General features: G+C 42.6%; 1 protein-coding gene across 1 annotated transcript in view; it reads left to right on the plus strand.

Moving 5' to 3' along the window:
• Nucleotides 1-20,645, plus strand: part of trmt2b (tRNA methyltransferase 2 homolog B) — a 57,789-nt gene extending 37,144 nt beyond the window's left edge. Inside the window, exons 7-15 of the mRNA XM_060832345.1 lie at nucleotides 524-677; nucleotides 3,261-3,331; nucleotides 4,644-4,790; nucleotides 8,275-8,369; nucleotides 12,410-12,624; nucleotides 13,541-13,642; nucleotides 14,443-14,562; nucleotides 18,066-18,165; nucleotides 19,869-20,645. Of these exons, the coding sequence (XP_060688328.1) occupies nucleotides 524-677; nucleotides 3,261-3,331; nucleotides 4,644-4,790; nucleotides 8,275-8,369; nucleotides 12,410-12,624; nucleotides 13,541-13,642; nucleotides 14,443-14,562; nucleotides 18,066-18,165; nucleotides 19,869-19,995 (1,131 nt within the window). The 3' untranslated portion in view covers nucleotides 19,996-20,645. The remainder of the gene's footprint in view (nucleotides 1-523; nucleotides 678-3,260; nucleotides 3,332-4,643; nucleotides 4,791-8,274; nucleotides 8,370-12,409; nucleotides 12,625-13,540; nucleotides 13,643-14,442; nucleotides 14,563-18,065; nucleotides 18,166-19,868) is intronic.
• The last annotated feature ends 6,806 nt before the right edge of the window (nucleotides 20,646-27,451 follow it).

The following is a 27,451-nucleotide window of genomic DNA, read 5'->3' on the forward strand; positions in this document are numbered from 1 at the left end:
CATGCTAAATTGCCATAGTGTTAGGTAAGGGGTATATGTAGGGGTATGGGTGGGTTGCGCTTCGGCGGGTCGGTGTGGACTTGTTGGGCCGAAGGGCCTGTTTCCACACTGTAAGTAATCTAATCTAAAAAGAAAATCTGGGATTGGTCTTTTAAGTGTCCAAGCAGAGTAACCTCTTATGAGCATTTTACGAAATCTACTACAAAGTGCATTAGATCTGTAATTTACAGATTAAAAACCTAATTCTTGTGCCAGTCAAATGTGTTAGTGATGGATTATAGTGAAAGCCATAAATGCAAATGAATGAACAGTATGTATAAAATGCTTACTAGGAAATAGAACTTAATTTCAAAATCAACATTTAACTAAACATGGTTTGTTTAATAAGATAATTGAGTAGAAATGTTGGAGATTTGAATTGACAGGATGATGTTCAATGAATGAAGTAGCCTGTTTTGGGTTTTATAGTTCTACGTTCTAGTCGTTCTGGTGGTTGCCATAGTGTAGTTGGTGTCTGCTGCAGGTAGATATCGCCTGGACACCTGAGATCTGTTTACTGTGCCACTCTTCATTGCAGCCAGTTACTGTTGGGTATCGCAACAAGTCAACTTTCTCTGTGAACAGAGGGCCTGATGGCAATCCCAAAACAGTTGGGCATTACATTGGAACTGGCAAAGGTGAGTTACACACACGTTTGGCCATTTTACCTCATTAACTGTAATGTACTCCTGTTTCATGAATATTTTTCGTCAGTATTCACGTTGTCTTTTTCCAATGTTGTCGAAGAGAATACACGCAATTAGACTAGGCAGGATTGATGTTCATAAGGAGGAGGTGTTAGCAATCCTGGAAAGTGTGAAAATTGGTAAGGTCCCTGCGCTGGATGGGATATTTCCTAGGCTGCTTTGGGAAGCTAGGGAGGAGATTGGAGAGCCTTTGGCTTGGATCTGTATGTTGTCAATGTCTACAGGTATAGTGGCAGAAGACTAGAGGCTAGCAAATGTTGACCCCTTGTTCAAGAAGGGGAGTAGAGACAACCCTGGTAATTATAGACCAGTGAGCCTTACTTTGGTTGCGGGTAAAGTGTTGGCAAGGATTAAGAGACAGGATTTATAATGATCGAGAAAGGGATAATTTGATTAGGGGTAGTCAACACAGTTTCGTGAAAGGTAGATCATGCCTTACAAATCTGTATTGAGTTCTTTGAGAAAGTGACTAAGCAGGTCACTGAGGGTAAAGCAGTTAATGTGGTGTATATGGATTTCAGTAAGGGGTTTGATAAGGTTTCCCACAGTAGGTTATTGCAGAAAATATGGAAGCATGGGATTGAGGGTGATTTAGCGGTTTTGATCAGAAATTGGCTAGCTGAAAGAAGACAGAGAGTGGTGGTTGATGGGAAATGTTCATCCTGGAGTTCAGCTACTCGTGGTGTACCACAAGGATCTGTTTTGGGTGCACTGCTGTTGATCATGTTTATAAATGATGTAGATGAGGGCATAGAAGGGTGGGTTAGTAAATTTGCAAATGACACAAAGGTCAATGGAGTTGTGGATAGTGCTGAAGGATGTTGCAGGCTAGAGGGGCATAGATAAGCTGCAGAGCTGGGCTGAGATGTGGCAAATGAAGTTTAATATGGAAAAGTGTGCAGTGATCCACTTCGGAAGGAGTAACAGGAATAAAGAGTTCTGGGCTAATGGTAAGAATCTTGGTAATCTGGATGAGCAGAGAGATCTGTGTCCGTGTACATAGATCCCTGCAAGTTGCCACCTAGATTGATAGGATTGTTAACAAGGCATGCAAAGTGTTAGCTTTTATTAGTAGAGCGATTGAGTTTCGGAGCCATGAGGTAATGTTGCAGCTGTACAAAACTCTGGTATGGCTGCACTTGGAGTATTGCATACAGTTTTGGTCACTGCATTCTAGGAAGGATATGGAAACATTGGAAAGGGTGAAGAGGAAATTTACCAGGAATTTGGTATGGAGGGAAGGTCTTATGAGGAAAGGCTGAGTGACTTGAGGCTGTTATTGTTAGAAGGTTGAGAAATGGCTTAATAGTGACGTACGAGATGATCAGAGGATTAGATAGGTGGACAGTAAGAGCCTTTTTCCTTGGATGGTGATGGCTAGTCTGAGGGGAGTGGGCTTTAAATTGAGGAGTAATAGATATAGTGCTGATGTCAGAGGGAGGTTCTTTACTCAGTAGTAAGGGTATTGAACGCCCTGCCTGCATTAGTAATAGACTCCAACTTTAAGGGCATTTAAAAGGTAATTGGATTAACATATGGATCATAATGGAAGAGTGCAGGATAGATGGGCTTCAGATTGGTTTCACAGGTCCGCGCAGCATCGAGGGCCTGTACTGCACTGTAATGTTGTGTGTTCTATGTTCCTTCACTTTGTAGGTTCCAGTGAAGTGATATCTTGATAGTTCAGAGTCTAAAGGTACCAGCTGATGTGGGGCTGAGTCACTTCTCAGAGTCATGGATCTGTGTTTACTTCAGCTAGGATAGTAATAGTAGCTACAGCTTATCATGTCTATAGTAGCTAAAGGTGTTAAATTAATCGCACTCCCCTGCTTTTCCCACAATCCTGTAAATATTTTCCTTTAAGTATTTATCCAGTTTTCTTTTCCAAGTCACTGTTCAGTCTGCAAACCTCCCCATAATCTTTTTTTTTGGATCCAAGGACAATAGCGTCAGCTCCTTCCACCTAACTGAACATTTTAGCTTGAAACATTCTGATAAATCTCCTTTTGCAGCCGGTCTAGAACGTTCATATTCTTCCTAAAATGTGGTAAACAAATCAGAACATGACTCTCTAGTTGTGACCTGAGCAAAGCTTTACAATTTGCATACTTTTCCTAAATATTCCGATTCCCCTGACTCTGTGCACTCTTCAGTATTGTATCATTGATTAACCCTATATTTTTAATCTTTTCCAGCTCTACAACCCGGTGAATTCGCTACATGCTTCTCATTCTGATTTCTTCCATGTCCCAAAGACCTTTGCCTTATCATTGATGGCTATGCCTTCAGTTTTCTGGGCCCTAAGTTCCCTATCTAAAACAGTTTTTTTTTCCCCTGCATTCTGAGATTCTTTAAACCACTACTTTGACCAAGCTGTTAGTAATCTGTTTTAAAATCTTGACGCAGCCCAGTGTCAAGGTTTGTCTGACAATTATTCCTGTGAAGTGCCTTGGGTATTTTCCAATGTTAAATATGCTATGTAAATGCAAATTGTTATTGGTCTGTTCCTCACAGGGAGAAACATTGTTTGTACTCATTCAGATCACTTGGTGAATATGCCCGAGAAACACAAGCAAGTGGCCAGAGTAAGTCAACTTCATGTGGTGATACAAGGTCTCTTTTGACAGGAAAATGCAATATTAGTAAGATGAATTTCTCAACTTAGATCTAGTGATTTATTGTCAGCCAAGGGGAAATAGTGGTGCATGTGTATTGACAATATCTCTGGGCTAATAATCCAGAAGCCCAGTGTAATTCAGGGACAAGGATTCAAATCCCATTGCAGCAACAGTAGGTATTTTAAATTCAATTCATCAATGAGAATATCGAGTTGAAAAACCATTCTCAGTAAAGGTGATCATGAAGTTATTAATGATGATAAAGCCCCAATTCACTAATGCTCTTAAAGGAAGGAAATTGGCCTACATGTAACTCCGATCAGAGCAGTGTGATTGACAGTGCTGAAGAAGGGCTTATGCCCGAAACGTTGAATCTCCTGCTCCTTGGATGCTCCCTAACCTGCTGCGCTTTTCCAGCAACACATTTTCAGCTCTGACCTCCAGCATTTGCAGTCCTCACTTTCTCCCTCTCTGAAATGGCCAAGCAAGCCACTCTACCTTTTCGCTACAGAAAAGTCAAATGGACTGCATTGTGCAAAACCACCTTCTCACGGCTAAATTGGTATGGGGCTGGCAATACCCACATGCTATGAAAGAATACTTTTTAAAAGATTTCCTGTTCAAACCCTGCACTGCAGTCATTTAACAAGCTACTGTGTGGTGGTGAAATTTGCCTTGGCACCCATGCCCAGGTAGAAGATTAGATGCCCTATAGTGTGGAAACAGGCCATTTGACCCAACAAGTCTACACTGACCCTCGGAAGAGTAACCCACCCAGACCCATTCCCCCAACATTTACCCCTGACTAATGCACCTAACCCCATGAGCAATTTAGCATGGCCAATTCACCTAACCACATTTTTGGACTGTGGGAGGAAACTGGAGCACCAAGAGGAAACCCCCTCAGACACAGGGAGAATGTGCAAACTCCACACAGTCCCCAAGCCTGGAATCGAGCCCAGGTCCCTGGCGCTGTGAGGCAGCAGTGCTAACCATTGTGCCTCCGTGCTGCCTGTAAAATGGAGTGCATTTCTGTTATGTATTAGGAGGAGAAGAAGAAGGTACAAATGTCAGGGACAAGAACTGAGTTGAAATCCTCAGTGAGGTTTACAGGTGACATTTACATGTGAGTGATTGGCATTTGATCTTGGGAGACCAATTGCCTGGGGAACTGTAATTCAACAAAGATACCACTCCTTAAGGGAGAAAATTTTGTGAGAGTACTTTTGCTGGTTTAATTGGTTTGAATTTTATTGCTCCCCTGCCCCCACCATGACAGAGTTATGAGCAGTTCATCCAGCTTTCTCCACTGGAGCCTTGCATCCTGTTCCATGAAGGAGGACACTGGCGAGAAATCACCGTTCGCACCAATAGGAAAGGAGATACGATGGCTATTGTCTACTTCCATCCTCAGCATCTAGAGAAGGTACTGCTCCACCAAGATTGTACACAGTCAGAGTAACTCCAGTATTGTGGGTTAAATCTGGTTATTGTACACATCATGTATTTGCAGCCTCCCTCACACTATAGAATGTAGTTTCCCAGGTACTTTTGCCAGCATGTTGCACTCAGCAGGTGCTGTTGTATGAGATATTTTCTATGCACTGTAGCTACAGGGTCCATCCTACTATACTCTATCCTGAAGGAGAGTCTAGGAAAGTAAACATAGAAAAATACAGCGCAGTACAGGCCCTTTGGCCCTCCATGTTGCGCTGATCCTAGCCCACTATCCTCCATATGCCTATCCAATGCCCGTTTAAATGCCCATAAAGAGGGAGAGTTCAACACTGCTACTGGCAGGGCATTCCATGAACTCACAACTCGCTGAGTCAAGAATCTACTCCTAACATTTGTCCTATACTTACCTCCCCTTAACTTAAAGCTATGCCCCCTCATAATAGCTGACTCCATACGTGGAAAAAGGTTCTCATGGTCAACCCTATCTAAACCCCTAATCATCTTGTACACCTCTATCAAGTCACCCCTAAACCTTCTTTTCTCCAATGAAAACAGCCCCAAGTACCTCAGCATTTCCTCATACGATCTTCCTACCATACCAAGCAATATCTTGGTAAACCTCTTCTGCACCCTTTCCAGTGCCTCCACATCCATCCTATAGTATGGCGACCAAAACTGCACACAATACTCCAGATGCGGCCTCACCAGAGTCTTATACAACTGCAACATGACTTCAGGACTCCGGAACTCAATTCCTCTACCAATAAAAGCCAGTGCGCCATATGCCGCCTTCACCGCACTATTTACCTGGGTGGCAACTTTCAGAGATCTGTGTACATGGACACCAAGATACCTCTGCTCATCCACACTACCAAGTATCCGACCATTAGCCTATACCCCATCTTTTTGTTACTCATACCAAAGTGAATCACCTCACACTTACCCACGTTGAACTCCATTTGCCACCTTTCTCCCCAGCTCTGCAGCTTAACTATATCCTGCTGTAACCTGACACATCCTTCTTCACTGTCAACAACTCCACCGACTTTCGTATCATCTGCAAACTTGCTCACCCAACCTTCTAGCACCTCTTCCAGGTCATTTATAAAAATGGTTCCAAAACACATCCTTGCGGAACACCGCTAGTAACTGCACTCCAAGATGAACCTTTACCATCAACTACTACCCTCTGTCTTCTTCCAGCCTGCCAATTCCTAATCCAAACCTCCAACTCCCCCTCAATGCCATACCTCCGTATTTTTTGCAGTAGCCGATCATGGGGAACCTTATCAAACGCCTTACTAAAATCCATGTACACCACATCTACCGCTTTACCCTCATCCACCACCTTAGTCACCTTCTCAAAGAATTCAATAAGGTTTGTGAGGCACGATCTGCCCTTCACAAAACCATGCTGACTATCCTTGATCACATTATTCCTATTCAGATGTTCATAAATCCTATCCCTTACAATTCTCTCCAAGACTTTGCCCACAACAGAAGTGAGGCTCACCGGCCTATAGTTACTAGGGTTATCCCTACTCCCCTCCTTGAACAAGGGAACCACATTTGCTATCCTCCAGTCTTCTGGCACTATTCCTGTAGACAACGAGGACATAAAAATCAAGGCAATGGCTCTGCAATCTCCTCCCTTGCTTCCCAGAGAATCCTAGGATAAATGCCATCAGGCCCAGGGGACTTATCTATTTTCACCCTTTCCAGAATTTCCAACACCTCTTCCCTACATACCTCAAAGCCATCCATTCTAATTAATTGTGACTCAGTATTCACATCGGCAACAATGTCCTGTTCTTGAGTGAATACTGACGAAAAGTAGTCATTCAGTGTCTCCCCAATCTCTTCAGCCTCCACACGCAATTTCCCACTACTATCCTTGACTGGACCTAATCCTACCCTAGTCATTCTTTTATTCCTGACATACCTATAGAAAGCCTTTGGGTTTTCCCTATTCCTACCAACTAAGGACTTTTCATGTTCCCTCCTTGCTGCTCTTAGCTCTCTCTTCAGATCCTTCCTGGCTACCTTATAATTCTCAATCGCCCCAATTGAACCTTCACGCCTCATCTTTACATAGGCCGCCCTCTTCCCTTTAACAAGGGATTCCAATTCCTTATTAAACCACAGCTCCCTCACACGACCCTTTCCTCCCTGCCTGACAGTTACATACTTATCAAGGGCACTCAATAGTTGCTCCTTGAACAAGCTCCACATATCAATTTAGAGTTTGCATTTATACACCACCTTTTCTACTTTAGTAGATTCTAACATGCTTTGCAGTCAGTGAAATGCTTTTTGAAACATAACTATTTGACTTTGCATGAAACATGGCAATGATTTAGGGCAAAGCAGGGTCCATAAACAGCAATGTGTTCACGATTTCTAGTGCTGTTAATTGATGGATACATGCCAGGCAGTTAAGGTAGAAAATTACTCTGTTGTTCTCTGAATCGTGCCATAACAATTTGTTTTTTGCTTCTGGATTAGTGGTGCTGAAAGAGCACCGCAGTTCAGGCAGCATCCAAGGAGCAGCGAAATCGACGTTTCGGGCAAAATCCCTTCATCACCTGATGAACGGATTTTGCCCGAAACGTCGATTTTGCTGCTCCTTGGATGCTGTCTGAACTGCTGTACTCTTCCAGCACCACTAATCCAGAATCTGGTTTCCAGCATCTGCAGTCATTGTTTTTACCTCACCAATTGGTTTTTTGCACCGAGCTGAGAGGACAATACAGCTTGGGGTTAACAACCAATGAAGACTCTGAAAAATTGTTCCTCACACTTTGCAGTGCTCCCTTAGTACTGCAATTGAGTGGCAGCCTGAAATTTGTGCTCGCGTCTCCTATGGGCATGAACTTATGATCTTCTGAGTAAGCGGTGCAAGTAACGCTGCTGACTAGTCTACCTCTCTGCCCGAATGACCTTTTGTATTTAGTTTCTTGTGTAATTCAAGCTGGGCTTGGGTTGTTTTTACCATGTCTCCTTGACAGTTGATTTGGCTTTTTCCTTGAATTAGCTTCTGCACAGCTCATAAACTGGATGAAACAGGAAGTAGTGTCGACCTCTCAAAACCCATTCACAATTTATATAAAACTGTCGCAAGAGTTCTAAGCCCTAAGAAATTAGCTTCAGTTGTTTTGCTTACTCTGCTATCTGGGGTGTGTTTAGTCAGAACATTTCATCACGTTTCAGAGAAGTAATGGTTTTCTTCTTTGGTTGGGAATGCTTATCCAGACTGACTGACTGACAATTAAAAGTAGATAAAGTGCTGTCCTCTTCAGCTAATTTATGGGAAAGGTTTGGCAGAATTCAGTAAAGACTCTCAACAGTATGATGAGTTGATAAATTGTTGTTTTATGAATGAAGGATTAGTCAGTATTAAAGATGAAATGTATGGTTATGTAAGGTGTTCTTGTAGAATTTTTCTTTCTCAGGAGGAAATTGCCAAACATCAGCAATCACTGGTGGAATATTTTATCATTGGACCAGGAGCTGCATGTGAACTGACGTGTCTCTACTTTCAGGAGAGGTATTTGTTATTCCCTGTTTGCTCATACATCTGGGAGGGCTATGACCAGCCGTATGATTACAATTCCATACCATCAGTAAACAGCTCTCCTCAGTTTATCATTTCAGTCAGATATCTGGCAAAGTATCCCAACTGAAATCTGTTCAGTTCTGCATATGTGCTTATCTGTGACACGGAGCCACCCAGTTAGTCAGCACAGACATAGCGCTGGGTTGGTAAGTCTTGATAGAAATAGTCACCTGGGCTAGCAGGATTGGGCGATTGTGATGTCTCAAATCTGGCATCTGCACAAAATCATCCTGCAGTCACAAATTGGTGAAAAATCTCTTCCAAAAGTGGAACTGAAGCTTACAAGGACAAGCACTAGTTATATGCTACTTTGTAATCATCCTTTGGTGACATGGGAGTTAGTTCTCTTAGTTAGTTCAGTCAGTAGGCTGATTTGTAAATGCACCTTGCAAGTTGGATTAATATTTTGAAATTTTGTTCATTCGCTACTGGAGAGTTGGGAAAATAACTTCAAAGTTTTATCTTCTGCAAGATTCATCGATGTTAGCTGTCAAATCAGGAGAACTAAGGTATAGTCAAGAATGAGGTACTTTTGAAATGCACTCACTGTTGTCATGTTAAAACGCATAATGTGTGAAGGCTGCTGCAGGCAGCTTCATGTTAATGTTGCTAAGCTCAGTGGCTGGGCAGCTAACCCTTACACATGTTGTAAAATCTAGCTGGAAGACCATTACATCATTCATCCTTTACCTTTGTCCTCATTTTCTAGGAGTTACTGCTATCGTAGTGTATCTGAGACTGGCAGTTTTCTGATAGTGGGGCATACAGGGTGATGGAAGGCACAGAGCAGAGGTCAGAACGCTGCATAAATGGTATTGTTCCCTTGCTGGTATAGAAAGGGTAATCATATAACTGTCAGACACAATACTGCATCTATCAGTGAGTCAGAATTACACAGGAATCTGAAAGTTATTTTCATTGACAAGGCAGTGTAATAGCATGTAACAGCACCACTCAAACAAGACTGAGATAATTTCCATTTAGTGATGTTTGATAAGAGAGAGAGATGTTGGCTTAGACATTGCAAAAAATTCCTTGCTTTCTTAACGGTGCCATGAAATGTTCAGGACAGGGAATGTAGAAGTTCACTGAGGGCGAAAGGGGGGCTTTGGCTGAGAAGATTAGAACATTACAGCGCAGTACAGGCCCTTGGGCTCTCGATGGTTTCACAGGTCAGTGCAACTATCTAAAGTCCATCTAATCTACACTATTCCATTATCATCCATATGTTTATCGAAGGACAATTTAAATGCCCTTAAAGTTGGAGCTTCTACAACTGTTGCAGACAGTGCATTCCACGCCCTTGCTACTCTGAGTAAAGAACCTACCTCTGACGTCTATCACCCCTCAATTTAAAGCTATGTCCCCTCGTGCTAGCCGACACCGTCAGACGAAAAAGGCTCTCATTATCCGTCCTCTCTAATCCTCCGATCTTGTATGTCTATTGAGTCACTTCTCAACTTTCTTCTCTCTAATGAAAACCGCCTCAAGTCCCTCAGCCTTTTCTCATTAGACCTTCCCACCATACCAGGCACAATCCTGGTAAATCTTGTCTGCAACCTTTTCTAATGCTTCTACTATAATGCAGCAACAGAACTATATGCAATACTCCAAGTGTGGCTGCACCAGAGTGTTGTACAGCTGCAACATGACCTCATGGCTCTGAAACTCAATACCACTACGATTGAAAGCTAACACACCGTATGACCTCTTAACAACCGTATCAACCTGAGTGGCAATTTTCAGGGATCTATGCGCATGGACACTGGATCTCTCTGCTCATCCAGATTACCAAGAATCTTACTATTAGCCCAGTATTCTGTATTCCTGTTGCTCCTTCCAAAGTGAATCACCTCACGTTTTTCCACATTAAACTCCATTTGCCACTGCTCAGCTGCAGCTTATGTATGTCCCTCTGTAACCTGAAGCATCCTTTCAATTCGAGTGAATTGAAAGAGGTTCTTTTAAGTATGTTAAAGGAAAACGAATAACTAGAGAGAGTAGGACCCTCAAGGACTAAAGTAAACTTGTATGTGTTGAACCACAGGAGATGAACAATGTTCTCAGTGAATATTTTTCCTGTGTTTCCCATGGAGAAAGACATGAAGGCTTGGGGAGGTTGGTGGTCATATCTTGGGGCAGTCCATATTACAGTAGAGGAGGTGTTGGATGTATTAGAATGGATGAAGGTGGATAAAACTCCTGACCAGACATATCCAAGAACTGCAAGAGGCCAGAGAAAAAATTGCAGAGGTCCTGGCTGATATTTTTGCATCATAAAATGGTACCGGAAAACTGGAGGGTCATGAATGTTGTGCCGTTATTCGAGAAGGGCTGCAAAGAGAACCCTGGGAACTATAGACCAGTAAGCTTCACATCTGTGGTGGGTAAATCACTTGAGAAGATTCTGAGAGGTAAGATATGCATGCATTTGGAAAGACAAGGTTTGATTAGGAGTAGTCAGCATAGCTTTGAGTGGGAAATCATGCTTCACAAATTTGTTAGAATCCATTGATGAGGTGTCCAGGAAGGTTGACTAGGGCAGGGCAGCAGATGTAGTCTATATGGATTTCAGTAAGGCCTTTGATAAGGTTCCAGATGGTAGGCTGCTCTGGAAGGTTAGATCACATGGAATACAGGGGAGCTGAAAAATTGGCTTGATGTAGGAAGCAGAGGGTAATAGTAGAAGGACGCTTGTCGGACTGGAGGCCTGTGACTAGTAGAGTGCATCAGGGGTCGGTGCTGGGCCCATTACTGTTTGTTATCTATATCAATGACGTGGATGAGAATGTACAACACATAATTAGAAAATTTGCTGATGACACTAAAATAGGTATCATGGACAGTGAGGAAGGATTTCATATGTTGCAGCAGGACCTTGATCAGCTGGGGAATTGGGCTGAGAAATGGCAAATGAAGTTTGGTCTTGGAGTGTGAGGTCTTGTATTTTGGAAAGTAAAATCATAGTAAGAGTTTCATGGTGAATGATAGGGCCTGAAGGAGTGTAGTGGAACAGAGGGATCTTGGAGTTCAGGTGCATGGTTCTCTGAAAGTGGAGTCACAGGTAGACAGGGCAGAGAAGAAGGATTTTAGTACACTGGCCTTCATAGGTCAGGGCACTGAGTATAGAAGTTGGGAAGTTGTATTGCAGTTGTACAGGACGTTGGTAAGGCAACAGTTGGGAGTACGGTATTCAATTTTGGTCACCTTGTTATAGGAAGGTTATTATTAAACTGGAAACAGTGCAGAAGAACTTTACAAAGTGTTGCCTTGACTCAACAGTCTGAATGAGAGGGAGAGGTTGGATAAGCTAGGACTTCTTTCTTTAGAGTGTATAAGATTGAGGGGGGACCTTTACAGAAATGTATAAGATCGAGAGGCATGGAAAGGGTGAATGCACTCGGTCTTTTTCCCAGGGTTGGGCAATCGAGAATGAGAGGGCATCAGTTTATGGTCAAAGGGGAAAGAATAAAAGGGAACCTGAGGGCAACTTTTTTTTACATAGAGGATGGTACACATGTGGAATGAGCAGAACTGGTTGAGGTGGATTCATTAACAACATTTAAAAGGCCTTTGAACAAATACGTGTATAGGCAATGATTAGAAGGTACGGGCCAAGTACAGGGAAATGGAGTTAGCGTGGACAGATTTTGGTTGGACCATATGCTTGAAATGTTGACTCTCCTGCTCCTTGGATGCTGACTAGTTGTGCTTTTCCAGCACCACACTTTTGAACTCTGATTTCCAGCATCTGCAATCCTCACTTTTTCCTGAGTCCAAAGGGCCTGTCTCTGTGCTGCAGGACCCTATGACTCTACCTGATGTAGCAGACAAGACCCCTGTTTCGTGACTCATTCAAAATATGGGCAGCTGTCTGTGAACTGTGGGGTATAGTGGGCACTACATTTTTTCAAATCCTTTCCTCTTCCTCTAATGAGGCAGTTTTTGTTGTTAATTGTGTGTTTTCATAGTTCAATGACCCGCTGTCTCCATGAGCATTCACCATATCAACTCCTCTATGGAATTCCTTATATCTATGAGGAAGTATTGGGTCTGACCTTCCGAATCTCTCCAGATGCCTTCTTCCAGGTCAATTCTGAGGGAGCAGAGATCCTTTATCAAACAGTTCGTGACCTGAGCAGGGTGGATGGTGACTATATTGTGCTCGATGTCTGCTGTGGTACAGGTACATGGGATTGTGACGTGTCAAGATTGTTGGACAATGGTGGAAAAGTACTTTACTTTCTCTGTTTGTTTTCTCTTTCATCTCTCAAGTGGGCCTAAGTATTTGTTTACTGAGTTCCTGGCACTGATACCTTATCGGAGGCCCACTAGTCAAATCTGGACTCCATAATTGTTCCATCTGGATCTTCCAATATTTATTTTCCTGTCAGACATCCTCTTGCTTTCCCTTCATTTCTGAAGGCAGTGACTTTGTCCTTGATGACTAGAAGTTTCAGAAGAGCTAGCTCTCCCCTTGTAACTGACTAGATGGTGGCTATGCACAATCAGACGTGCTCAGTGAGATCATTGGTGGGGCACCAGTGTCAAACCTACTGAGAATTCACATCCGGTAGCTTGGCACTGCACCAGTTATAGCCACTACCAAGACTCCTTAGACAATATTGTTTCTCCTGTAGCCCAGGAATATGGGTCCACTGTGCTGGGTAATTAATCCAGATTCAGATCAATGACTGTTATGACTTTCACATAAATCCAAACAAACAAAATAATGCGGATGCTGTAAATCTGAGATGAGAACAGAAAATGCTGGAAACACTGTATCCCAGTCTATGAAGTGGGGAAGGTGACTTACCCTTCATCTGTGCCTCATGCTCAATATCCAAGTTAGGTGAAGCAACTACAGGAAGGTGAACCACTGATGTTTTAAAATTAGTATGCCCATTGTTTGCTGTAACTGGGAGAATTACCCTGATTCCTCTGCACAAGCTTCCTTCTTTCTGACATGGCTTGGTGCTGGCATCTGAGACAAAGCACCATGTTAACCTTGCATTGAGCACTGTGCTGGAGGAGAACATTAGATATCAAAGACTGTGTATTGATGCAAGGATAATTACTGAATGCCTGGTTTTACTTTCTAGGAGCTATTGGCTTGACCTTGTCCCAAGGAGCAGCTAAAGTGATCGGAATCGAGCTCATTGAACAAGCTGTAGAGGATGCCCAGTGCAATGCCATTCTTAATGGTATGTTTGTGATGGGACAGTATCTCCAATTGTCCTGTGCCCTTTCTGTTTTGTTTTTATGTCCAATAATTTAAATGAGAATAGAGATTGGATTCGTCAGGTTGGCATGTCTCTCGTACTTCACCGAAAGGGTCCTACTTGATGCGTTAGGACAAGACGATGGATATTGACTGGCTGATTATCTATGAAGGAGGTGCAAGTCAGAACTAGTCGTTATCATCTCTTAAACTGTACATGTCTAATGCTGGATAATCATCAAGAGTATGATCTCTAGTGGATTTCTGTCTTCTCCCCACACACGCGCACGCACCGAGTTTACACAGTAATCTGGCTTTCTTCTAACATTTTCCATCAGTTCTGTGCCTTTAGGAGTCTGCAATGCTGTTATACAACAGAGCAACACCCTTCTGACCACAGTGTGCTATTTCCTCACCTGTTGCCATCAGTTTCTGATCCCCTTCTTTAAAGTTTGCTTTTCTACCTCAATAAGGCTTCAGCAGAGAAGCAGGAATGAGGCAGCTTGCCTCAGGACGACAAAGTTGGAAGGAGACTTTTCTTGGTAGTTACCTGCTGATGTCAGCATAATGAAGAGGAATTATGAGTTTGATATTCCACACAAACATGTCGAATAAATGACTGAATCTCTCCATTGAATGAGAGTTTGAAGGCTGTAGTCCATCTGTCCTACTATGTTTCACAATGCATTATCAAAACTCGAGTTAGATGTCAACCTGTGTTTTACCCAGGACTGCTGGGACATATATCAGAGTGCTTGGTATTCTCCTTGTTCTCTCTTGCAGGTATTGCTAACTGTGAATTCCTCAAGGGCAAAGCAGAAATTGTTTTACCACAGCTGCTGCCCTCACTGGAGGATGTCAAGTTCCTCATTGCCGTTGTGAACCCATCCCGGGCTGGACTGCGTAAGAATCATAACCTTTTTTATTTAAAATATCTGCTTCATTTATCTGGTGCCTATCTCACTTGTGAAGCAAGATGAAATTTTACATTGCTGAATGCGTATCCATCCCTGTACTCTGACAACAGTGCAATGTTGTTGTGTAGTCTATCTGAGATCTTGCACAATCTGTGCGGCTCAGTATCTCAGACCATTAGACATGGCAGAAGGAGGCAATTCAGCCCTTAGAGTCTGCTCCCCCATTCAGTGAGATCATGTCAGATCTGATAATACTCAACTTCACTTTGTCTTTTGCCCATAACTCTGATTCCCTTACCGATTAAAAATCTGTCTGTTTCAGCCTTGATTTTATTTAATAATGTCTCAACTGTAGTCTGTAGTAAAGAATTGCATAGCTTCACTCCCCTCTGGGGGAAGACATTGCTCCTCCTCTTCGCTATATTAGATAGGTGACCCCTTATTCTGAGGTGATGCCCTTTGATCTTAGAGTCTCCACAAGGGGAAATAACCTTTTTTGCATTTATCTTGTCAAGTCTTCTAAGAATCTTGCATTTTTTCAACAAGATCACCTCTCATTTCTCTAACTCCAATCAGTACAGGATCTATCTACTCAACATCTCTGCATTAAACAGTTCCTCCATACCTAGGATTAATCTCGTGAATCTTCTCTGGATTGTCTCCAAGGCCGGTATATCTTTCCTTGGGTAAGCGGGTTGGCCTGTTCGCAGTAGTGCAGCTGTGATCTGACTAGTGCCTTGTATTATTTTAGCAAGACCTTTCTGTTTTTATACTCCCTTCACTTTGGAGTAAAGCTAACATTCCACTTACCTTCCCTATGTCCTGCCAAATTTGGATGCTAGCTTTCAGTAATTTATGGATGAGGTCTCCCAAATCCCTCTGTTCCATAGCTGTCTTCAGTCAGCCTTCATTTAAAGATATGCATCTCTATTCTGCAAAATGTGTTATCTCTCATTTATCTATATTATATTCCATCTGCCAAGTCTTTTTCTTATTCACTTAACCTGTCTATATCTCTCTCACACACTGTCATTCTCACCACGTGCTTTCCCACCAATTTTTGCATGATATAGCCAAATGTTTTATAGTACATTTGCTTTCCTTATCCAAATCTTTAATGTATGCAGTGCGTTCTGATATAACGTGATAGTTCTGTTCCTGTGCAATCCCGCATTATAAGATAATTAAGTGATAGCGATGACTTTTAGACTAATGGGGCTGGAATCATGTTATAGCCAATATAGGTAAGGAAAGTTCACGTTCTACAAATAATGGTCTAAATTCTTCAATCACATTATAGCTAATTCGCATTGAAGAAACGCGCATTATAGCAGAAATAATTGTTGCCCCAGCACTGATTCCTGTGACGGTCCACAAGTTTATAGGTTGTTATCCTGGAAATGACCCTGTTATCCCAACTCTATTTATTATTAGTTATCCAGTTCTCTATCCATGTGAATAGGTTACCTTCTATATCTCAGACTCTTAAGTTGTCTAATGTGTGGTACTTATCAAATATCTTCTGAAAATACAAATTTATTACATCCACTGCTTCTCCAGAGACCGTGTAGCATGCGCCAACATGCTAAATATGGTTTATGCAAGGTACGACAAGGGTCAGGATGTGGGCCTCAGCTACTTACATTCTATATTAATGACTTTGCTGAGGATACTGTGAGTGACACATCCAACTTTGCTGATGATACAAAGTGAGCTGGGAAAGTATGTGTTGAGGAGGGTGCAAGCAGGCAGCAGAAGCATATAAACAGGAGGGTGATTAACCGGAACATAGCACGTGGAGTGCAGTTTGGTGAAGTTTGGCATTAACTGGAAAGATGAGCTGAATATTTTGGAATGTCAAGAGACTGGGAAGCCTTTATAAGTTCATAAGATACAAGATCAGAATTAGGCCATTTGCCCATCAAATCTGCTCCACCATGGCTGATATGCTCCTCATCCCCAACTTCCTGCCCTCTCTCCATAACCCTGCAACCCATTTATAATTAAAACTCCTCCTTAAATTTACTCACTGTCCCAGCATCCACCACACCTTGGGATAGCAAATTCCACAGAGTCACAACTCCTCAACTCTGTTTTAAGTTTGCTCCCCTTTTCCAAAGACTATGACCTCTCGACCTAGAATGCCCCACAAGAGGAAGCATCCAATCATGTCTCTTTTACCCACACCTTTTATCATCTTGAATACCTCAATTTGATCTCACCTCATTCTAACTTCCAGAGAGTAGGCCTGAACTGACCAATCTCTCTCCTCTTCTCTGGGATCAATCTAGTGAACCTCCTCTGAACTGCCTCCAATGCCACAACATCTTTCCTCAAATAAGGGGAGCAAAAGTATGCACAATACTCCAAGTGTGGTGTCATCAATATCTTGTATAGTTGCAACAATTTTCCTTACCTTTATATTGTATCCCTTGAGCTGTTTAAAAAATGACATTCCATTCATTTTCTTTATTACCTGCTGTATCTGCATGCTAGTTTTTTGTGACTCATGAATGATTAAACCTAGATCCCTCTGCACCGACGCATCCTGAAGAGTCTCCCTATTAAGATAATAGGTCACTTTCCCATTTTTATTTTGAAATTTAATGGCATGACCATTGTTGGAGTCCTATTATTAACACCTTGGAGTTTACCATTGACCAGAAGCTAAACTGGATCAGTCACATACAGGGGAGTCTGCTTTTAAAGTTATTCCTGTTAGCACCATTTCACTTTAACATTATTCTATTCAAGTTAAAAATCTCTCTGAGCCTTGCTAGGTTCATATTGGTATTGTTGACAGTACTGCCATATGGTTGCTAACCAGATTGGTGCCATTTTGGAATGTCCCCTCAGACTTCCCAGCTTCTTCCTACTTGTGCCCTCTCCTATGATGCACCCCTGTCTGAAGTCTGCACCAACAAGTGCCCCCGCATCTCCCTACCCACCCTCTGATTACTGCTGTACTGCCTCCCCTCTCTTCTCCTGCCCTCTGTCCTGTGGGGTGCCAGTCAGTGCCAAGCATAGAACCCCCTTATTCCTCCAAGACAATGCAGTTTGCTACTGGGCCATTTGGGACAGTTTTCAGCCAGTATTATAGGACAAATAAAATACCACAGCGGCCGTCATCCAACCCAGCTGCACCTTCCTGTTTCCCCGATCTGACCACATGGCACTGGCCAGCTCCACAAGGGGGGACAGAGAGAGAGAGAGAGAGAGATGTGTCCAGGAACAAGCGATGGCCTCAGCTGGTGATCTGGAGTCAAGTGAGAATGTTCCTTACCCAGTGCAGACCCTGGGCAGTAGTGCCCGTTGCTGCAATCTTAAGAGTATCCACTACAGGACTATTATAAGGAAAATGCTACATTTAAAAATTATGAAGGGAAAATTCAGATTGTCATTTCAATCATCAATCTGGAGTTTAGGCATTTAAACTACTGTGTTTCAGTTTAGATGGTGCTGATTTTTTTCTTTTTTTTTGTTTTTCAGATTACAGGGTGGTGCGAGCAATTCGTAATTGTGAGCAGATTCGGCAGCTTGTGTACATCTCTTGTAAGCCAGAGGGTGAAGCCATGAGAAACTTTGTCGAGTAGGTAGCATTGGTGAATACTCCAAGTGCCAGGCAACTCCACCCATTCCCATTTAATTTAATACACTCGAGATTTAGAGAGAATCTAATCACATGGGCGAAACAAGCAGAAGAATATAGTGCCCCAGCTAAGCCAGGCATCTACCTACCTGTCACCGACAGTAAGCCAGTTTAGTTTGACCAACACGGAGAGGATGGTTCTGGTGATAGGTGGTCACGGGCATGCGTTGGGGTTGCAAGATTCCTGACTTTGTCACCTCGGCAGAAAGCTGGCTGACCTGGATGTTAGCAACTTACCTAGTCTAGAGGCTGAGTGAGGAACTGTATCGACTTGCTAGCTGAACCTGGAAGATGAAGAAAGCTGAGGGAGCACATTCCAGTTTTGTTGATCCAGTTGAAAAATAACTGAAAGGAAGGGATAGATTGAGATCACTCACTGGCTCAGCCATCACTAATCACTATCCAGAATTTGGAAAGGCCTATATTTAGTTGAGAACAGAATTTAGATTGCTATGATGACTTACGTTATGATATTCGGGATAAAGAGCAATCTTCATTCACCATTCCCTTCAGTGTCCAAAGTTAATTTAAAAAACACTCACTTCTGTTGTAGATTTCCTTTCCCCAGGCATTAACTAACTTATGTTTTATGATTGGGGCAGCATGGTGGCTCAGTGCTTAGCACTGCTGCCTCACAGCACCAGGGACCAAGGTTCAATTTCAGCCTTAGGTGATTGTGCAAACTCCACACAGACATTCTCCCCATGTCTGCGTGGGTTTCCTCCAGGTGCTTCAGTTTCCTCCCACAATCCAAATAAGTGCAGGCCAGGTGGATTGGCCATGCTAAGTTGCCCATAGTGTTGGGGCCATTAGTCAGAAGGAAATGGGACTGGGTGGGTTACTCTTCAGAGGGTCAGTGTGGACTTGTTGGGCCGAAGGGCCTGTTTCCACATTGTAGGGAATCGAATCAAATCTAATCTAATCTAATCTAATCCTGAGTTAATATTAGAGCAGTTCTGGTGACTGAGTCAATATCCTCACTCTTAGCATGAATAAATAAAATTCTCTGAACATAAAATCGAACTATGCTGAAGTAGGTGACATTAACCTTGCAATTACCTTGAATGTATCCTACATCTATAATCTCTAGATATCCTGGAACTCCCTCTGTAATCATAGTGAGTCTAACTGCAGCAAATAGTCTAGTGGTTCAGGAAGGCAGCTCACCATCACTTTCTCAAAGGCAACTTGGGATGGGCAATAAATGCTGGCCCAGTCAGGTCACTGACCTCCCAAGAATCAATAAAAAGAAATAAATACTTGGAAAGTAAATGCAGGGATATGGAGAGAAAGACTGAGTGGATTACCCTTCAAAAGAGCTGTCTCAAAAATGATAGTTCAAACGGTGCCTTTCTGTGCTGTGTTGATCAGTGATTCTGCAACAAGCAATTCATACTTGAGAAAAATTAAATATTCCAGGAGGAAAATATCTTGCATAATTTCGGATTATATACTGCTTTTAAGTAAAGTTGGAATAATTCCATATTTCACATCAATAGAAGTGATCATGTGGAAATGAGCAACACTAGTTCCAAGACCCTAGTCACAATTCCTAATTTCATTAGACCTGCTGGTCTATTACAGCCAATACAGTGTATTTGAATGATTGGGCTCACAACTATAACGGTTTTTGCTCCTTTCAGACTGTGCTGTCCACCTGACCATCAGAAGAAGCTGTTTGGTGACCCCTTCACTCCAAGAGTAGCTGTACCTGTGGACATGTTCCCACACACCTCTCATTGTGAACTTGTGCTGCTGTTTGAGAGATGAGCCCACAGCCATCCTTTTGAGAAAGGACATTGTTTTCAACAGCTGTACAGTTACTAGCCAGTGGAGCAATGTTGCAGAAGTTAGTCATTGGTTATTGACTTTGGAGAGTGGATTGGAATGGACCTGAGCTGACGGATCATGATACTTTCTCCATATTGGAGTGATCAGCAGTATATTCGTGAACTTTGAAGTTCATATCTCAAATGAATGGTGAATGATTATTTGTTTTTGCAGTTTTCTAACCAAACTTTTTAAAGATGTTGCTGGATGCCCAAGAACCTGTTGATTCTCAGATATGGAAATATGTTGATTGCAATTCAAATTGAATCATCTCATACACAAGAAGAGCTAATCCAACTGTTCTGGAAAAATATTGTTTACCGTTTATTTTCCTTGCCTTAACACGCTTACTTTGAATCAATTTTCTTAAGTAAAATTATACTTTGTTTGAGCAAGTTGTAATTTACCTGTAAGGCTCAATTTCCCGGTCATCTTGTGTGGATTTGTACCATAATCAAATAGTAAAAGTCATGTCATTATTTTAATGCAACACCTCACTTGCATTTCCTACTGAGTGTATGGTAGTTATAATGATAGGCTGCACACCCAATTTAAATGGATACATCACATGAAGCATGTGTGAACATGAATGTCTGGATTTTTGAATATTTTTCCAAAATATTTAAGAATAAAAGAAAACAATTATTTTTCAGTTGTGCATTGGTTGGTTTTGCTGGAAGAGTATATGTTGTACAATTAATCTAGACAACACAATTCAGGTGGCTGCACGACAATGAGAGAATCTAAATTGAGTTTCTTTTTTCAAATCTTGCAACTGTTGCTTTATTGCAAAAATCCAACAGGTTTGCTACTGCACTTTTTTAGAAAGAAAATATGCTGTTTTTAGCCTTGGCCTGGCCTGTATTTAACTCTGATCCCACATGGATGGCTTTAAATTGACTTCCAAAATGATTAACTCATTGTTAGGATAGAGAAATGAATGCTGGCTTTACCACTAATATCCAGCTTGTAAGATTCCACGGGAGTAAATTGGCTGTGCAGTTTGCTACATATGGGGTTTTCTTGTCAAGATCAAATGCTGGGTTCTTCAGGGATTAGACTAGACTTACAGTGTGGAAACAGGCCCTTCGGCCCAACAAGTCCACACCGACCCGCCGAAGCGCAACCCACCCATACCCCTACATTTACCCCTTACCTAACACTACGGGCAATTTAGCTTGGCCAATTCACCTGACCCGCACATCTTTGGACTGTGGGAGGAAACCGGAGCACCCGGAGGAAACCCACGCAGACACGGGGAGAACGTGCAAACTCCACACAGTCAGTCGCCTGAGTCGGGAATTGAACCCGGGTCTACAGGCGCTGTGAAGCAGCAGTGCTAACCACTGTGCCACCGTGCCGCCCACACGGATGAAATAGGCAAGTGGTTCATCCAGTGCAGATGCGACTGTTGGTTTAACTATTTCTGTCACCACTCTGGAGCCTCTGTTATGAACCCCTTCATGTGTATCTAAACATATTAGAGGAAACCATTGCCTCCATTTCATGGCAGCGTTCATAGGGAACTAACAGACTGCAGCTAAATGTGTTTTTCCTGGAAAGTGATGTTTTTACTCAACCTGGAGCCCCTCCCCTCCCCCCACCCTGCCAAAAGGCCTTGTATGAAACCTTAGTTGTGGCAGCTGAGCTGCAGGAAACCTGATTTCAAACTAAGACGTGCTGTTACAAAGGGTCTTTCATGATCTCAGAATTTGTGAAAGTACCTGTTATTCAATGAAGCCTTTCTGAAGTGTAACCGAAAGTATAGAGGGCTGAAAGTGGCAGAAATGACTTCAGTGAGAAAGCAAATCGGTATAAAGTGGCCATCTAGTTCAGAATTCCATTCCCTGTAATGTCTCTAAATCATATTGTGTTCACCCCAATTTCAGAGATGTACAAAACCAGGAAGTTGAGACAGTTAAGGGATATCATGTGATGGATTCCAAGGGATGTGTTAAAGGTAGTTTTGAATTTAACAGCATTGGAGTGCCAGGACCTTTTTTTTTTAAAATCCTTGAAAGAAATCAAAGAACTGTGGGTGCTGGAGATCTGAAACAGAAATTGCTGCAGCAGTAGGTCTGACAACATCTGCGGGAAGAAAGCAGGGTCAGTGTTTCAAGTCCGGTGACTCTTCAGCTCTGCTTTCTTCCTACAAATGCTGCCAGACCTACTGAGTTTCTCTGGCAATTTCTGCTCTTGGTTAAAAATCTGTACCTGTGTCAGTGGCGTATGAGGAAACTTTGGAATATATGTTATGTTCTTGCATAGTACAGTGCCATATCTATGCATCAATTAGTGATTAAACTGAGGGATTTCTAGAGACTTAAAGCAAGTGACATTTGCATTTTTTATTTCATAGGAAAGGGATTAGGCCATTCAGCCAATCAATCCCATCTTGACATTCAAAATGATCAAGCCTGATGGAAAACTTCAACGTCTTTTACTCACCCCCATCCTCAGCCCTGTACTCCATTAGTAATCAAAAGTCTATCAATCTCTACCTTCAACATGCTCAAAGACTGAACTTTTAAAACCCTCTGCTAGAGATTTTTGTAAGTTTATAACATTGAGTTTTTTAAAAAAAAGTCTCCTCATCTGGACCCAAGTGGCATCCGTCTTATTTTTAAATTGTGCTCTGGGCTCATCTCTAATGACCCTGTTTATCTATTAAAATATTTTGTAAGTTTCCATGAAATCACCTTGTTCTTCCACTCGCTTCGTTATAGCTTGCTGCTCATAAGCGTTAGTCTTTAATGATTTATGAGTGAGAATACTGTGATCTTGTATGCCTAAACGTTTTAAAAATTCATTCGCAAGACGTGGATGTTGCTGGCTAGCTCAGCCTTAATTGCCTAGAGGGCAGTTAAGAGTCGACTACGTTGCTGTGGGCCTGGAGTCACATGTAGGCTGGACCAGGTGAGGATAGAACAAAGAAAATTAACAGGCCCTTCAGCCCTACAAACCTGTGCCAATCCAAATCCTGTCTAAACCTATTGCCCAATTCCTAAGGATCTGTATCCTTCTGCTCCCCATCTACTCCTGCATCTGTCCAGATGTACCTTAAATTAATCTACCATGCCTGCCTCTACTACCTCTGCTGGCAACACGTTCCAGGCACCTATCACCCTCTGTGAAGTACTTGCCGCGTGTATCTCCCTTAAACTTTTCACCTCTCACCTTGAATACGTGACCTCTCATTATTGAATCCCTCACTCTGAGAAAAAGCTTATGTCTATCCACCCTGTCTATAAACTTCATGATTTTGTAAACCTCAATCAGGTCTCCCCCCCCCATCTCTTTTTTTTTTCTAATGAAAACAACCTACTCCACTCCTCTTCATAGCTAGCACCTTCCATACCAGGCAACATCCTCAAACCTTCTCTGCACTATCTCCAAACTGTTCACATCCTTTTGGTAATGTGGCCACCAGAACTGTACACAGTATTACAAATGTGGTTGAACCTAAGTCTTGTACAATTTTAACATGACCTGCCAGCTCTTATACTCAAAACCCTGTCCGATGAAGACAAGCATACCATGTGCCTTCTTGACCAGTCTATCCACCTCTGCAACCACTTTCTGGGTACAATGGACCTGAACTCCCAGATCTCTCTGTTCATCAATTTTTCCCACGGTTCTTCCATTTACAGTATAGTTCGCTCTAGATTTAGACTTCCCAAATTGTAACATCACATTTGCCTGGATTGAACTCCATCTGCCACTTCTCTGCCCAACTCTCCAGTCTATCTATATCATCCTATATTCATCGACAGTCCTCTATGCTTTCTGCTACTCCACCAATCTTCGTGTCATCTGCAAACTTACTGATCAGACCACCAATGCCCTCTTCCAGATCATTTATGTATATTACAAACAACAGTGGCCCCAACACTGACCCCTGTGGAGCACCACTGGTCACCTTTCTCCATTTTGAGAAAACTCCCTTCAACTACTCCTATCTGTCTCCTGTTGCTCAACCAGTTCTTTATCCACCGAGCTAGAACACCCTGCACACCATGTGACTTCACTTTCTACCATGAGAAAATTTATCAAATGCCTTACTGAAGTCCAGGTATACCCTTAAAAGGGATTAGTGAGCCAGATGGGTGTTTCCTAATCATGATCACCATTAGACACTTAAATCCAATTCTTTTTATTGAATTCAAATTCCACAATCTGCCATGATGGGATTTAAATCCTGATCCCCAGAATGTTGCCTGGGTCTCTGGAGTAATACTCCAGTGATAATACCATGCAATCATTGCCTCTTTCCAACCGCTTACCATTTAAGAAATATTCTCCATATTTGTTTCTCCACCCAAAGTGGTTACCCTCACGTATTTTCCACATATTCTTGCCCGTTCACTAAGTTTAACCAAATCTTCACAAAGCAGCTTTATCCTTTCTTCATGGAACACTTTGCTGCTGAGCTTTATACCATCTGCTGATTTGGAAACGTTATGTTTGGTCCGCACCTCCAAGTATGTGGTGAACAGCCAGGGCTAAGTACTAATCCTCGTGCTATCCCACTAGTCAGAGTCTGCCAACACCATCTCAATATCCAGCAACTTCTCTTAATTTCTACCAAACCATGAAATTCGTTCAAAACGTGGACCGGATTGTCATTTTTTAAAATCTAATGCGCATTCTGAACATCACCCCATAGGTTCTCAATAGTTTTATTTTTTGCAATATCCTCAGTTACCACTGGAGGTCAGAAGAGTTTGTGGTTCAATGGTACTTTCTGTGAGGCAGTAAAACTGCAGACTGCATATAGAAAGAGCAACCCAGACACATGCATGGTTGCATGGAACTACAAAATAACAGAGTAGACACCAGGCAAGAGACACACAGGTATGGACAGAAGCTGTGATGTACTGAGAGGGACAGCAGTCGAGATGTTAAATACTCTACATTGACAGGGACTAGCAGTGAGCAGCTTTGCTAATAGGAATAGGCAAAAACAATGACTGCAGATGCTGGAAACCAGATTCTGGATTAGTGGTGCTGGAAGAGCACAGCAGTTCAGGCAGCATCTGAGAAGCAGGAAAATCAACATTTCGGGCAAATGCCCTTCATCAGGAATACAGGCAGAGTGCTTGAAGGGTGGAGAGATAAATGAGAGGAGGGTGGGGTGGGGAAAAAGTAGCATAGAGTACAATAGGTGAGTGGGGGAGGGGAGAAAGTAGCATAATAGGAAAATAGCTAATAGGAATACCATGACAGACATTCTGAAGAAAACTTGTTGTTCTTTGGACACTGCAGTACTTCACATTTTGTGCATACTATCATAAATATTGTATCAAATAATATTTAAAAGAAAAAAACTTGGGAAAAGGTAACGCTAATGTAAAATTATAAACCATTCTGAAGAGCTAATGCTACTGATGCATTAAAAAAAACTCAGAATTATTAGAACTACTTAAGCTAAAAAGAAATACAGCCCGCATTTCAGAACTGGAGCAGTAAGGCTACTAACCTAAGGTCATTAATGTTAGTCTCAGACTGACAGATTGTCAATTACCACAAGTAATTCTAAAAGTCAAGGATATGTTCCATGTTTAAAGTGACCAGTTAGTCCATTGCACCAAAAATTGGGTTTTATATCGAATGAGAGGTATTAACACCATTGATCAAATGGGTGTTAGGGATTGCTTAGTGAGATAATCATTTACTAGGATCAGTACCCAATGATGCTCCACTGAAAGCTGCTTTAGTGATGGCCACAATGATGTACAGGCTAGTTAGAAAGTATCAAGTAACCTATATCTGCAACCATGGGATTGCATGGTGGCTCAGTGGTTAGCACTGCTGCCTCACAGGCCTTGGGCAACTGTCTGTGTGAAGTTTGCACATTCTCCCCGTGTCTGTGAGGGTTTCCTTCAGGTGCTCCAATTTCCTCCCACAGTCCAAAGATGTGCAGATTAGATGAATTGGCCATGATAAATGCATAGGTTAGGTGCATTAGTCAGGGGTAAAATATAGGGTAGGGGAATGAGTCTGGATAGGTTACTCTTCGTAGGGTTGGTCTGGACTTGTTGGGCTGAAGGGCCTGTTTTCACATTGTAGGGATTCTAAAGGAGATCGGGTTTTAACAGGAACACCATCTTTTTATACTTTCTCCACGGGCTAAGATGGCAGATATGAATTAGAATTAGCTCTATTGTCATGTGTACTCACATGGGTACAGTGAAAAGTTTACAAGCCATCACCTATGGCACCATCTTAAATGCAAAGGTACCTAGATACAGATTCTTAAGTAGCAATTCTTAGGGAAAAGTAATTAAGAAAAATAAAGATAAAGTCCAGCATCACAGATCGTAGGAATATATTAGAAAAATCAAGGAATAAAAAGTTCAGAACTCCTTCCATACCAGTCCACACCAGCACCTAGCCTCTAGTGTGCTCTTGGCCTTGACTCAAGACCTCACTGAGCTTCATCAAGGTATAGAGACTGTACTGGAATCATCTCAAGGCTGGAAGTCTATGCTGAGGCCATAGTGGGCCAAGAGATCGCTGTGCCACCGAGAGATCATCACACCGGCCCAGGAAACCACTGTGACAGGCCTAGAGTCTGCTACACCAAGCCAAGAGATCACCATATTGGCTCCGCACTGAGACTGAGAGTCTGGGTCTAAGCCCAAGTCCACACTGAGGTCAAACATCCAAGTCTGCACTCAGGCAAGGAGAAAGTGAGGTCTGCAGGTGCTGGAGATCAGAGTCAAGAGTGTGGCGCTGGAAAAGCACAGCCAGTCAGGCAGCATCCGAGGAGCAGGAGAGTCGACGTTTCAGGCGTAAGCCTTTAATCGAAATGAGGCTTGTGGGCCAAGGGGGCTAAGAGATAAATGGAAAGGGGGGGTGGATCTGGGGGGGGGAGGGGGGTGGTGGTAAGGTAGCTGAGAGTGCGATAGGTAGACAGAGGTGGGAGCAATGATACATAGGAGAGGAGGGTGGAGCTCACAGGTGGGAAGGAAGATGGACTGGTAGGACAGGTCATGAGTGCGGTGTTGAGTTGGAAAGTTGGAACTGGGATAAGGTGGGGGAGGGGAAATGAGGAAGCTGGTGAAATCCACATTGGTGCCGTGGGGTAAGAGGATCTCCAGGTAGAAGGTGAGGTGTTCTTCCTCCAGTCGGTGGGTGGTTAAGGTGTGGCGATGGAGAAGGCCCAAGACCAGCATGTCCTTGGCGGAGTGGGAGGGCAAGTTAAAGTGTTCGGCCACAGGGTGTTAGGGTTAGTTGGCGCGAGTATCCTGGAGATGTTCTCTGAAGCACTCTTCAAGTAAGAGTTCAGGGCATCGCTGGGAGGAAAGAAAGGAAAAAAAAACACAAACTGGAAAAAAAAAGAAATGGATGACGGACAAGCTCTGGCTGACCGCCATCTTGGATCTGATCCAAT

This window comes from Hemiscyllium ocellatum, chromosome 11 (assembly GCF_020745735.1).
Source record: "Hemiscyllium ocellatum isolate sHemOce1 chromosome 11, sHemOce1.pat.X.cur, whole genome shotgun sequence".
NCBI lineage: Eukaryota > Metazoa > Chordata > Chondrichthyes > Orectolobiformes > Hemiscylliidae > Hemiscyllium > Hemiscyllium ocellatum.